This window comes from Penicillium canescens (genome assembly GCF_028828765.1).
Source record: "Penicillium canescens strain IBT 15451 chromosome Unknown utg000003l_segment0_segment0, whole genome shotgun sequence".
In the NCBI taxonomy this organism is placed as follows: Eukaryota; Fungi; Ascomycota; class Eurotiomycetes; order Eurotiales; family Aspergillaceae; genus Penicillium; species Penicillium canescens.
The window spans coordinates 2,976,299-2,988,447 of record NW_026703965.1 but is presented as its reverse complement, the minus strand read 5'-3'; the positions used below and the strand labels follow the sequence as shown (position 1 = coordinate 2,988,447).

Genomic DNA, 12,149 nt, shown 5'->3' with positions numbered 1-12,149 from the left:
TCTCATATTAAGAGTGGGCTCCCTGGGCCAAAGCGGGCAACCTGAAACGCGAGTAAACAATCAGAATCTGACGTATGGTCAAGGTGTATACTGTAACGTTAACCAGATAACGAGAAGTGGTAAACAACGTTGGAAGATAACAGCTTTAGATGAGTGGGGAAATGTAGTCGGCTCCAGCGGCTCGGGGATTTTGTTCGTTAGCGATGGCCTGGGCTTGGCGGGACGGGTCTACTTACTATCTGAGTATGTCTAGTGTGTTAGATCAGGAACATTCACTATGTCTACGCCTATAAATATTTCATCAATCGCCCCCTATACCACAATGGGGCATATAAACCCTCAATGGGACTTGAAGCCGAGGGAATCCACCGTTCGCATACATGTCTCTCGGTGGAGCACTTCTGGCTGTCTAATTTTTGATTGCTTTTACTATGCAGTTGGTCACATTTGGTAAGAAAAAATAATAGTCCAGTCTTGGGAACAGGCCTGTGTGACGGTTAACGTCAACTCTGCTTCAGCTGATCATTTGGTACCACGTTGGACAAGATCATGACGTTCCCCTAAATCTTCAGGTACCAGCTGGGCCCGCAGCTTGGTTATTTGCTCCTCCAGCGTCCGCATTTCACTTGTCGTACTAGCCAGTTCAGGGACCTCGGTGTCAATCGCATTTGCGAAAGAGCGCTGTGCCCTGCGCAGCGACTGGGGCACTAGGATTCCATACCAATGGAGTGGATCATCAGAATGGAACTTCTTGCGGTTGGCCTTCGGCTTCTTCTCGGCGGTTGGACTGCCGTCCTCTGAAGTCTCGGGGGTTTCTGGTGTTGTTTGTTGGTCCACTGCAGTCTCTCCTGTTTCGAGTTGGACACCCTTCACGGGGTCGGAGGTCTCAACTTTCTTCTCATCTATATCTGCTTTCGGTGGAGTATTGGGTGTGGACTCGGTAGCGAACTTGTAGTCAGAGGGTAGCGAAGCAGCACTCTTGTTCTCCGAATCGGTGGTGCATTCGTCCGCAATGTTTTGTTCGTGTTTAATTGAGCTGCCGATTCCAACGAGTCAATAACTGAGAATATGCAATGGAGTTTGTAGCATTACATCTTCCTTGTCGCTTTCATGCGCTCGTCGTAGAAGTCGGGCCCATAGCGGCGGCCAGGAGGACACGAGAAATTGGCCTGGGCGAGAGCGAAGAACCCCTACAGTATATCAGCCAACAGTCGCGTAAACCATGCCAAGAAGCATACCGAGGACAACTGTTTTGCTAGGCCTGTTTGCAGCTTCTGCTGCTTGTCCAGTAGGTTCAAATATTGCTCAAGAAGTGTATCCAACGATTGAACCAGATCCGAGGCTATGGGCTTCGTTTTTGCTTCAGGTGCCTCCGAGCCTGGTCGCGAATCCGGTGGTGTAGGTATTTGAGTCATCGCGACAACAATACAGACTGAACAAAGACAGACAATGCAAGTTACAGTCAAGCGACGTGGAGATCAGAGGAAAGCCCGAGATACGGGAAACGTGGATCAAAGGAGCTCGGCCCCGGTAACTCCGTCATTCTCTCCGACGCAAAAGAATTTCCCGCCCTTCAACCAACTCTGGACTCACTTCAGCCCACTGTGCTTTCTTAATTATAAGAGACTGTGTTGCAACATATCAATTGTGATAACCTTGTGTGGGTTGATATTGTTTCCCCGGATCTTCGCGCTCCTGCAAATCCGAACCGCCACCTCCGATCTTGACAGTTGCGCCAACCCCCGTGAACCTCACCACCTCGGTATTTCTCGACGAGCGTTACTCGTATCTTCACCCCCTACCGAACATTTGTGGCATTCTTGCTGCTTCCGTACCGTCGTATCGACATAGCGAGCCAGACGACAGTGAGAATCTGGGATCAAACTGAAGCAAGCATTCTGCGCATCTTTCAGGTCATTACATTTAACGACCTTCTTACTTCCTCTCCACTCTCTCCGTACTCTCGGTACACTTAATCATCATGTCCGTCGCATCGCTGCACCGTGATGCTGGTTTCCAGGTCCGGTCTTTGGTATGTCCTTGATTCTGATATCCGCACTCCAACTGCGAGTGCATCCATGCTTGATGATAGGAAGGCTAATCATCTTTCCTTTGCTTAGTTCCGCTCCCTTCTGCGTCAATCCGGCCAATTTTCCAACTATAACTTCCGTGAATATGCCCGTCGCAAGACAAGAGATTCGTTCCGCGAGCACCAAAACGTGACGGAGGAACGTCGGGTACAAGAACTCATGCAAGAGGGTCTTAAGAGCCTGCGCTTGCTCAAGGTCAGTGGAACTCCAGGGATGTTAATGCAGGACTCGGTCAGTGGCAGACAGATGGTCCCCGCACTGAGGGTCAAATCGTCGCGCCTTGCTACACTGCCATATACTTTCTTACATTGATGGTTCATGGAGCTGACAATATCACAGCGCCAAACGATCATCAGTCAATTCTATCAGCTGGACAAGCTGGTGGTGGAGGGCCAGAATGCCGTAAGTTGACCTCCAGATTGAGACATCGTAGGGGCAATCAGTCTCACTCATTCCCACAGGGCAAGGAAACAGGCGACCATGGAGGCATTGTGCGCCAGAAGGACACTGGGTAAGTTGCTTTGAGTCCATTACAGTACATCCACCTTGCATCGACTGACCTGTTGCAGCTGGGATTAAATGTCTCATCATTCGTTGAAGGAGGCCTGTAACTATCCCATCTCTTTTTTGAAGTACCAATAGTGAATCATCGGACACCTGATCCTTTTCTGTATTTATACACCCAGCGCTGCTGTGCAATCAATTCCCATCGAGCACGAGAAATACATCACCACTCCACTCTGGACTACGCTCACTTGCTTTCCTATGGGTGGATCATGCCATAATATGAATGATTCTTGACCCGCAGTAGGTCAAATAGATTGTTCATTGTCCTTGTGCAGCGAATGTCCTTCTCAGGGAATTATATAGTGTTGCCACCGTAGCCTGGAAACTTATGTACGAGTAGCTGACTGCTATTGACATTTACATTCAAAGATAGTGGTATTTTCTGGCTATATATGATCAAGTATAGTATTCTGGACTAGATTCGTTGCTGGTTTCCTTAATACCTACTGATCACGTGATATATCCTTATGGCGCCATCGCGCGACGGGGAGGCACTGCCTATCATCTACTCCCTCCTACTATCCCACGCAACAGCTCCGCCAACTGATTGACCAACATATTTGTGGCTTATACACTTCCTATTGGTTTATCAATTTAGGGGAAGCCGACCGCAGCGGCATTGACACATAATGCCTTCTACGGTACGTTGACCACCATCGGATCTCTCTAGCGCAACCACTCCAACAAGGACACATGAGCATTGCAGATGCAAAGAATACTTGGTTCAGGGAACCAGCTAGCTAATACCTCATAGTTCCGAGCTTCGCGCTCAGGGCGGCATCTTGACGGCCCCAACCGCACCCGAAACGGCCAAATTGACCACGATGTCTTTGAAGGATTGCCAGTACGGCGCTGGTCGAAACAACCACACACCTTCTCCCAAGCTCCCAAGCTCGAAGATTCCGATTTTGGCGTCCAGGGCCCAGGCGGAGGACCAACTCTACCAGAGCTCCCCATGCCAAGAGACAGCCAGCTCCTACCTCCAATCAGTCGCGCCCTTCTTCGAGCAGCCCGTGCTGGATGTGTCCATATTCGTCAGAGTAGTCGCGCGGCCGACGAGGAAGAGAAGAGCGTGGCTGACGCAGAGGACCCGAATTCAGTCAATGCCCATGCCGCCGATCGAAGCTTCACAACTCGCAAGTGGCTGACGCTTCCTAAGCACTTGGAGCCTGCGGAGGTCGAGTTTTTGGCGAAGAGACGGCCTGGTCTTCCTTCCTTGTATGGCGCTGCTGCTGGTGATGCAGGAGCGCCGATGCGCAGGACAAAATTCAAGAAGACAGACCCTGAGACGGGTAATATCTCGATATACGAGGCCTGGGTACCTGAGGGCCATCGTATTGAAGGAGAGATTACCGGCGACGTGCAGGCGATTGCCGCGCAGAGCGAGGTGCCTGTGAAGCCAGAGGCGCCTGCGCCTGGAACCGTCGTTGAGGGTGTCGGGATTGTCAATGCCGAGGGCGTTGTTGTTGCAGAGGCTGGCTCAGCGGCTGTGATGACGCCACCAAAGCGACGCCCCCCTCCCCCTAAGCGCAAGGGCAAGGGCATTGGAAAGGGTCGGAAGAAGAAGGTCATGTTCGCGCCAGGCGAGGGAGCTGATGCCGCCACAGTACATGGTATGGGTGACGGTGCTGGTGATGGTCAAGGAGGAAGCCAGGATGGTTCACGAATGTCGATGGATCCGAATGGTCAAGATGATGACGATGAGGATGGCGATGAGAGTGACGAAGGTGATGAGGGAGATGAGTCCATGGTGGATGCGAAGACTCCTGAGACCCCTCAGCCTACGTCTGGTACGGAGTCTGCTGATCAACCTTCGATTGAGACCCCCGCTGAGCAGTCAGTTGATGTCGATATGGCAGACACTGGTCCCGACAACCAACAAGCTGCCCAAGAGCCATCTTTATCAGTTGGCGCTGAGACACCTTCGCAACTGCAGACCACCGAAGCTTCTCAGCCTGAAAAGGCACCTGAGATAGACAATAGTGTTATGGATTCCAGCGTGCCTCCAAAGACTGAGATCACTGATTCGGATGAGAAGCCTGCCGCACCGGAACATGATGATGCCAATCTCTTCTACTGAACCCGCAGCAGCCTCAAATGCAGCTGCTGAGCCATCAGTTGCCGTTCCCGAGACTGAAGCCTCAAGGCCCACCAAATCTGAAGCCACAGAAGTGACGGCTGATATTGCACCAAAGCAAGAGGAGCCCGACGTCAGAAGTCAGCCAGATATTGAAAACGTCGCACCATCTGATGGACCCGATAAACCTTCAGAACCCGTGCAACCTTCACTCTCGACCGAAGCTCCAGTCGAGGCTGAAGAATCTCAACCCGCCTCAAATGAGGCCACCTCCCAACTCGACACCGAACCCCTTTCAGCAGCTGTTGAAAATGACCAAAACAACCAATCCGAAAACCTCCAGCCCGACGCAGACCCAGCTGAAGCAAAAGACGTGGAAATGAGCGAAGCTCCAGCAGCGCATGAGCAGAACCCACTACTTAAAGAAATCCAGTCTCCCTCAAAGCCCGAATCGCCTCTATCAGAACCACCAGCCGATGATCCTCAGCCTCCTTCATTCGAAGTTGATTCTACCGTGACAGATCTCGCTCCGGCAGAGGAACCAACACCCGCTGCTGAAGATAAGACAGAAGATAAGACAGAACAAGCGGATCAGCCAGCAACTGAGCCAAATGTTCCGGTTGCGACAGCTGCTGCAGAACTCGATCAGAGAGATGATCAACCCGATGAAGTGAAGGGCGAAGTTGAGCAGCCCTCGGATTCAGTCCCTGAGGGTGCCCCGGCCGAGTCTACATAGGCTGTTTCCTTGGGTTGATTGTTACTACTGTCCATTTCATCCAGTTTCCACGGTGTATGATGAATACTTTTTGTCTTGTTTATTACTCTTCTGGCGCTCTTTGTTTGTTGCGGTTTGTAGGCTGGAGTCTGGATTCTGGGTTCGTTCGTTAGTCATTGATCATTTCGCTATTACATTCTTGTAGGATCATATTGTTTGTCAATTATTGGAACGAGACTTGCTTATTTGAATTTCATCAACTTGTTGACTGTTTCAATTAGCCCTGTAAGAACCGCGTTTATCTAGCTATTCTAGCTATTGCCTCTTAACTGATTACCTCGATGTAACGAATCTGTCCCAAAGGTTAGGTAGCAATTTTCCATGGTAGATATCCTGCTGTCCTTGTTTAAATGTTTGCACGAGCGAGAAGAAGTTGATACATTGTTATATCAAAGTCGAATGGATATATATACATATATCTCCACACAAAGCCCGAAAGGGTCTTGGATAATATGTTGGACTTAGAGAATGTCACCATCTGACTCATCCGTTGTTTGATTTGCAGATATTCAGTAGCAGCTGAGCTGGACGTATCTCACCCCTGATAGTCGAGACGGTCATTGCGTTGCTTAGCGCAACTGAATCGTTAGACGCAAGATGGATAACAACGCCATCGTTGTATTTTTCTTTCCTATTCCTTTGATTATTACCTGCAGCCCTACGAGATCTTAGTTTTCTTTTATCTTGATCCTCTCACCGAGTTCACCGAGCCTTCTTAAACAGAAATTTGAGTCGTTAGGGCTTATTTGGCGGCGAAGTTTCCGCATTAGGAAATCATCCGATCGATCAGGTCACCCAGCGGCCCTTTCAAGACATCATGACACTATTTTATAGCAAGACCTACGCTTTAATAGCATATGATAAGGATGTTTAGCCCAAACCTCAAGCTGCAAATTACCCGAAGGGTTCGGAATCCCGATCGGCTTGCCGAGTCAGGCCAAACAGCCCCAGTAGCTAACTTTAATATAAATAGGGAAGCACCTCTGCTAATCTTTTCAACTTCTCTAGTCATACTATTAAGTGGACTAGTGTATCCATTCTTAATCTTAATTTAACATTATTCACAGCACTATGGCGTCTTGGCTGTTTGGTGGTTGTCAGGCCGCGAATGTACCAACCTACTTTGACATCAGGTTAGAGTATACCATACTCCATTATGTTTCTACTCACTGACTGGTGGATTATATATTAAGACTCGATAATAATAGCCTCATGCTTCCTCGTATTGATGAGGATACTAGCTACGGCCACCTCAATGGCACTGTTGTTCTATGCTTGAATAAGCCACTCCCCATCAAAGAACTCAAGGTCCACACGAGAGGGATCCAATATGTCAAGTATGTTTTCACGATCCCTATTTATGCTGCTGGTTAGAAAACTCAAGCTAACGATTCAATCAGCTGGGACTCGGCAACACCAGAAGGCCGACATAAGAAAGCAGCCTGGCGCGAAACAACATTCTACCACCAAATATGGAGCTTTCTTCCAGAGTCGAACAAAAATCAGAAAAGTTTACAACCCGGCAACTACGAGTTCCCCTTTTCAGTTACCCTACACAACAGTCTGCCAGAGAGTGTCGAAGGACTAGACGACTGCTACATTCGATACGAGTTGACAGCCGGGATCAACTGTGCATGGGGATTGATCACAAGATCGAAGGGTTTGAGGGTATCCAAGGCTCTGAATCCTCTATCATTCCTTGAACCTGAGGTATGCAAAAGGACGAGACCCAGCGTTTGACCGAATGGTACGACTGACATGACAACTACACAGAGCATTGAAAGGACATGGCCTGAAAAGATCGCATATCGAATCAGTATTCCAGGACGAGCATATCAGCTCGGGGCCCCTATAAAGATCGACTTCCGATATATCCCACTCCGAAAAGGTGTTCATCCTGCCTCAATCAAGGTGCAACTTGTGGAATCCCACGTCGTCATTTCAAGGGCTGGGGGACCAAGACCTATACGCCAAACTCGAGAGAAGACTATAATCGACGATTTCCTAGAGTTCGACGGTTCTTTAGGGAACGCGGCCGTCACCGAAGATGCAGATGGTGAGGGATGGGATGCATTATCTTATATCATCGTACCTTCAAAGTCCATCGAGCCCTGTGTGCCAAGTTGCAACACGACTATTATTAATATATCCCACACACTCAAAGTGTGTATCAAGCTTCTAAACCCCAATGGGGCTTTTTCTGAGGTATGTGTGCTCACTGGACACCAAAATAAATACAGAAAAGAACACAGTTAACGACTCTCTCCCCTTCTTAGATTGCTGCCTTCTTCCCAATCTCTTTGTGTCGTTCCCCAAGCACATTCTCCTCTTGCTCCTTGCTACACAAAGAATGTCTGAACGGCCTCCAGCCTGCTCCATCTTACACAGACTATATCCATGACAAACCGTATTCAGAGTGTGATGTAATGGATATTCCAGACCAACAGGCTGTGACAGGCCAAAGTGAGGCTCCTAGACCGGCATACGAGGACAAGGGCTTTTCAGAGGACTTGCTTGGAATTCCTTGTTATGAAAGTGCGATATGTTCATTGGCTCCACGGAGTGGGGGAAGCCCTTCTTACTGGGATGTTGTTTCGAGTCATGAATAGGTTCGGTTTGGATTTTTCTAGGACCTAGAGCTCCATTCGATGTCTAAGTGCGCATATACCTGAGAGACTTACCTAGCCGGTCCGAACTTCGTTTGCTGTTAAATTTCACGTGTTTGCTTCTTCTTTCATATACAGGAGCTCGCGTAAATACCTACATATAATGATCTTAAGAAGGTAATGGGCCATGAGACGATGTAGAAAAGGATGGTTTGTTATCATAGGCGAGCTATAGATCTATATAGTAGGATATGATAGAGAACCAGGGCTGCTAAGCCGGAAGCCCTAAGGAGGACTGCATTAGTATCAAACGGTGAGCAAACCGGAGGATTGTATGAGGCCTGAAACATAATCATCAGTCCAATACATTAGGCAGGTCCCTTGTCCTGACAGAAAGGCTTGACTGACATTCCAACTAGTCCCAGAGTCAAACGTGCTGTCTGTCTGTCCACTCCTGTCTTCCTCATCTCTCGCCACTTTTCCATCACGTTCCATCACTATATAACGTTGATCACCGGATTCAACAATCATAAGCCTAGGTAATTATTACTAGTCTCACTTGACCTTCCCTATCTTCATCGCATTCTCCCAACTTCAAACGTCATTCTCAGTGGCTTTATTAATTCATCAATTCACTTATACAGATCAACGGAAACCGTAATTGAGAAGCTCTATGTACATGACCAACATCACCAATTGAGGACTAAAAACATACCTAGACAAGCATACTCAATCTGAGTAAACCTGAAATGGGGACATTTATCTGAGCTAAGTGTTAACCATGTTGAATTTGGAAACATCTACCTTAGCTATATCAAATCCGATATCAAGGTCACGCACCAATCTGAATTGAACACTCAACAGCGGCCCAGGGCAATCCCTCACTTTCATGACCATGACACATAAATAGAATAAGAACTCGAGCGGAAAAAAAGAAGCCAGAGGGGGAAAATAATAGATAGGAAGAACAGAAGGCAGGGAAGGCAGAATAAAGTAGAACAAAGAAACCACGAACGCCTTCTCCGTCAGGGAGTAAAACAAGAACAAATAGGGATGTCGTACAAGGGGTAATTAGCTAATGAACACGAATGTCAGTAGTCGAGCGAGGAGGACCAGCACGTCAATGAAGAATTGAAGACGGAAATTATGGGTTAGAAAGAAAGGAAAAAGTTACTGGTGGAGAGCCATATCAGAGATGGGTGACCCGAATCACCTGTTGCGTCAAGTGTCAAGGTCGACAGAAAATGAGATAGTAAAAGCCGAAGAAACTCAACAAGTCCACTTCCCAGCTGCTGGCAGTAGGTCTGCAGTTCGTCAAAGAAGACAGGCATTTTGACAGCCAAATCATGTAATCCAAGCAGGGCACTGTCAACGAGTAGTAAAAGATTGACCAAGGCGTTTAAGCTCTCTTTGTACCCCTGACAGATCGCACAACACGCCGAGCGACGCTCTTGACATCTTTGCCGAAGCCCTTCTTAGCAGGGCTTTTAGCTTTGGTGATGGGCATCTTAGCCCTGACGGGACTCTTGGAAGGAGCCTTTTGCGCAGCATTTTTGCGAGGACGGCCCACGGCGCCCTTGGAAGCAGTAGCGAGGATCTTTTTCTTGGTCTCGGCAGATGGCCGCTTGAGCGCTGTAGACTTTTTACCAGGTGAAGCCGGGGCCCCCTTGGCAGCCTTGGTAGCCTTGGTAGTTTTAGTGCCACGGGTAGGGCGGACAGCCGCCTTCACTCGCCCTGTAGCCTTGACCTTAGGCAACTTGACATTCTTCGCCTTGGTGGTGGCCTTCGCCTTGGCTGTTGTCTTCGTGGTCTTCTTTCCGCGGACAGTTGCCACGGCCTTCTTGACGCCGGCGCGGATGGATTTCGTTGAGATCAGCTTGCGACGTTTGCTCTTTGGAGGCTCGTCCTCCTCGGACTCGGACTCAGATTCAGACTCAGAGTCAGTTTCGGAATCAGACTCGGACTCGGACGAAGACTCTGCCGCGGCTTTTCGCTTTTTGCCGATGGCTTTCTTAGTCTTCTTCAAGCTATCGGCCTTTCGCTTCTGCTCAAGCTCTTTAGCGCGCTGTTGCTTATCCTTCAGCCGTGGGCCCAGGAAGCCTCGACAGTTCGCTGATCCACATCGGCATTGTTGCACGTTCTTGTTGGAATACGGGCTGGTATAGTATTAGCACAGAGTCTATCTGTTTGAGCACAAGAAGATGCTCACTCGAAATTGTAGTCGTAACTCAATTCCTCCCCAGTAGAAATACCACGATCTCCCGCGAAGAGAGCCATGCGAGGTTTTCCAGCGACAGTCCATTTCTCCATACGACAGTTGGGCTCGCAAGCGTGATTAACGAAGCGAGCAATGGACCCACGAGTCGCATCAATGATCATATTTTGATCAAAGTACATGAGATAATAGCACTAAATGATAAGTTAGTAACATTTAAGCAGCGAGGGAAGCAAGGGCACATACGTCATTGTTCTTGTATACTGTTCTCATCCTTTTCTCGCACTCAAACTGTGTGAGAATCTCTCCGGTGTACTCCACAATAATCTGATTAGGCTCGAAGGAACGGTTGCTGCGGACGCCGTATCCACGGTCTTTGGTCTTGATGACCTCGACTCCGATGTTATACTTGCCTCCAGCCTTGGTTCGGTGCTTGAGTCCCTCGAAATTTCGGTTCCCACACTCTGGACCCAGCCTGCAGTTACCGTTGTCACATTCGTAGAACATGTAGCGATTCTGGCAGTTCTCGTCACAGCCAGTATCCTCCTCACACATGCAAGTAGATAGCTCGAGATTCTTGTTCGCTTTCCAAAAACTTCCGGCGTCACCAACAAAGACATCTGAACTGTATGTTAGCCATCACTTCATAATGTGAGATTCCGACACATTGCTCACTCTTGTTGGTCTTACGCCACTCATCTGGCTTGGGCTGGCCAGGCGGGAGAGGCGAGAAGATGTCGAATGGCAGCTGGTAGTCTCTTCCATTCTTCAACAGCCGAGCACCCTTGAACATGGGCATAGGAAGAATAGTACGGTGCCTGGGTCCAGTGCCAGTCTTCTTGGAATTTTTGCTCCGGCGCTGTTTGGGAGGGGAGTCCGAGGGTTCCTGTCCAGTGTATAGACCGTGAGACAGCCACAGCTTGCGCTTAGGCCGAGGCGAGGATGGTGCAGACGGTTCTTCGGGGGCAGGCGTATCCTGAGATTTGAGTTTGGACAAATCACTCTCGGAGACTCGGCGCTTCTTTGTTGCATGCCCATTCTCCTCCTTTGGCGGATCCAGATTTCGAGGCCGGAGGCTAGCACGACGACCAAGATCTTTATCTGCCATACCTCTCGTACGCTTTCCCAGAATACTGTTCGCCCGATCAACGAGATCCGAAGCCTTATCCAATAAACCTATGCGACCTGACCGCCGTAGAGACTTGCGGGAAGCGGTACGAGATGGAGCTGGCTTAGCTTTGGGTGTTCCCTCATCTTCCTCCAATGCCTTCTCCACACGCTTTCGTAGTGCTCGCTGTTGAAGTGACACATTCATATCCCCAGCTTGCAACTCTTGAGAAGACTTTGAGACCGGGGTATCGGGGGCCATTGGGTGGTCATCTACCGCGGCATCCTTGTCTGCAGCACCACTCCACAGGGAATTTTCCATCACGGCAATACTGTGGCGCAGAGAGGAATGTGATCTCTTTGCGTTGGCAAGGCTAGCTACGTAAGCCTCGCTGGAGGAAGCGACGGATCCGTCCTTCTCAGGTGCGTCGTCTAGTGGCTGACCGGCCAGCGATGCGCGTGCGACTCGTGTTGACCTCCGCCGTCCCGCGGTATTTTCGTCAGTCAACGCGTTTTCATTGTTGCTCGATGTCTCAGAGCGGCTGTTCTCGGGCGTCAGCAGTTGTTCTGGAACGTCGAGGCTCGTGTTGTCTTCGGGCTCGTATGCCTTGTCGGCAGTCGCGGACGCGGACGCGAGGAATCGGGACGTTCGGGGCGCCATATTTAAAGGACTGCGTAAATGAGAAGGACAATTCCACGAGGAACCGCCTTT

The 12,149-nt window shown here is 49.3% G+C and overlaps 5 protein-coding genes across 5 annotated transcripts; 3 read left to right on the top strand and 2 right to left on the bottom strand.

Annotated features, from left to right (window-relative positions):
- Positions 1-522: 522 nt before the first annotated feature.
- On the bottom strand, positions 523-1,415 carry N7446_004593 (uncharacterized protein; the record flags this gene model as incomplete). The annotated part of the gene is made up of 3 exons (XM_058513342.1): positions 523-1,036; positions 1,093-1,190; positions 1,239-1,415. 3 exons carry the CDS (start codon positions 1,413-1,415, stop codon positions 523-525), a joined length of 789 nt encoding a protein of 262 aa, XP_058374671.1.
- Positions 1,416-1,981: 566 nt separating this feature from the next.
- On the top strand, positions 1,982-2,669 carry N7446_004592 (LYR motif-containing protein; the record flags this gene model as incomplete). Its single annotated transcript, XM_058513341.1, has 5 exons — positions 1,982-2,032; positions 2,121-2,285; positions 2,430-2,492; positions 2,552-2,601; positions 2,660-2,669. The coding sequence occupies 5 exons, from the start codon at positions 1,982-1,984 to the stop codon at positions 2,667-2,669; spliced, it is 339 nt and encodes a 112-aa protein (XP_058374670.1).
- A 617-nt stretch (positions 2,670-3,286) lies between these two features.
- Positions 3,287-5,470, top strand: N7446_004591 (uncharacterized protein; the record flags this gene model as incomplete). Its single annotated transcript, XM_058513340.1, has 3 exons — positions 3,287-3,298; positions 3,412-4,639; positions 4,746-5,470. The coding sequence occupies 3 exons, from the start codon at positions 3,287-3,289 to the stop codon at positions 5,468-5,470; spliced, it is 1,965 nt and encodes a 654-aa protein (XP_058374669.1).
- Positions 5,471-6,580: 1,110 nt separating this feature from the next.
- N7446_004590 (arrestin family protein) lies at positions 6,581-8,118 on the top strand (the record flags this gene model as incomplete). The annotated part of the gene is made up of 5 exons (XM_058513339.1): positions 6,581-6,642; positions 6,703-6,846; positions 6,910-7,219; positions 7,283-7,714; positions 7,786-8,118. 5 exons carry the CDS (start codon positions 6,581-6,583, stop codon positions 8,116-8,118), a joined length of 1,281 nt encoding a protein of 426 aa, XP_058374668.1.
- A 1,396-nt stretch (positions 8,119-9,514) lies between these two features.
- N7446_004589 (putative histone-lysine N-methyltransferase (Ash1)) lies at positions 9,515-12,098 on the bottom strand (the record flags this gene model as incomplete). The annotated part of the gene is made up of 4 exons (XM_058513338.1): positions 9,515-10,271; positions 10,325-10,524; positions 10,577-10,950; positions 11,006-12,098. The coding sequence occupies 4 exons, from the start codon at positions 12,096-12,098 to the stop codon at positions 9,515-9,517; spliced, it is 2,424 nt and encodes an 807-aa protein (XP_058374667.1).
- Between the last annotated feature and the right edge of the window lie 51 nt (positions 12,099-12,149).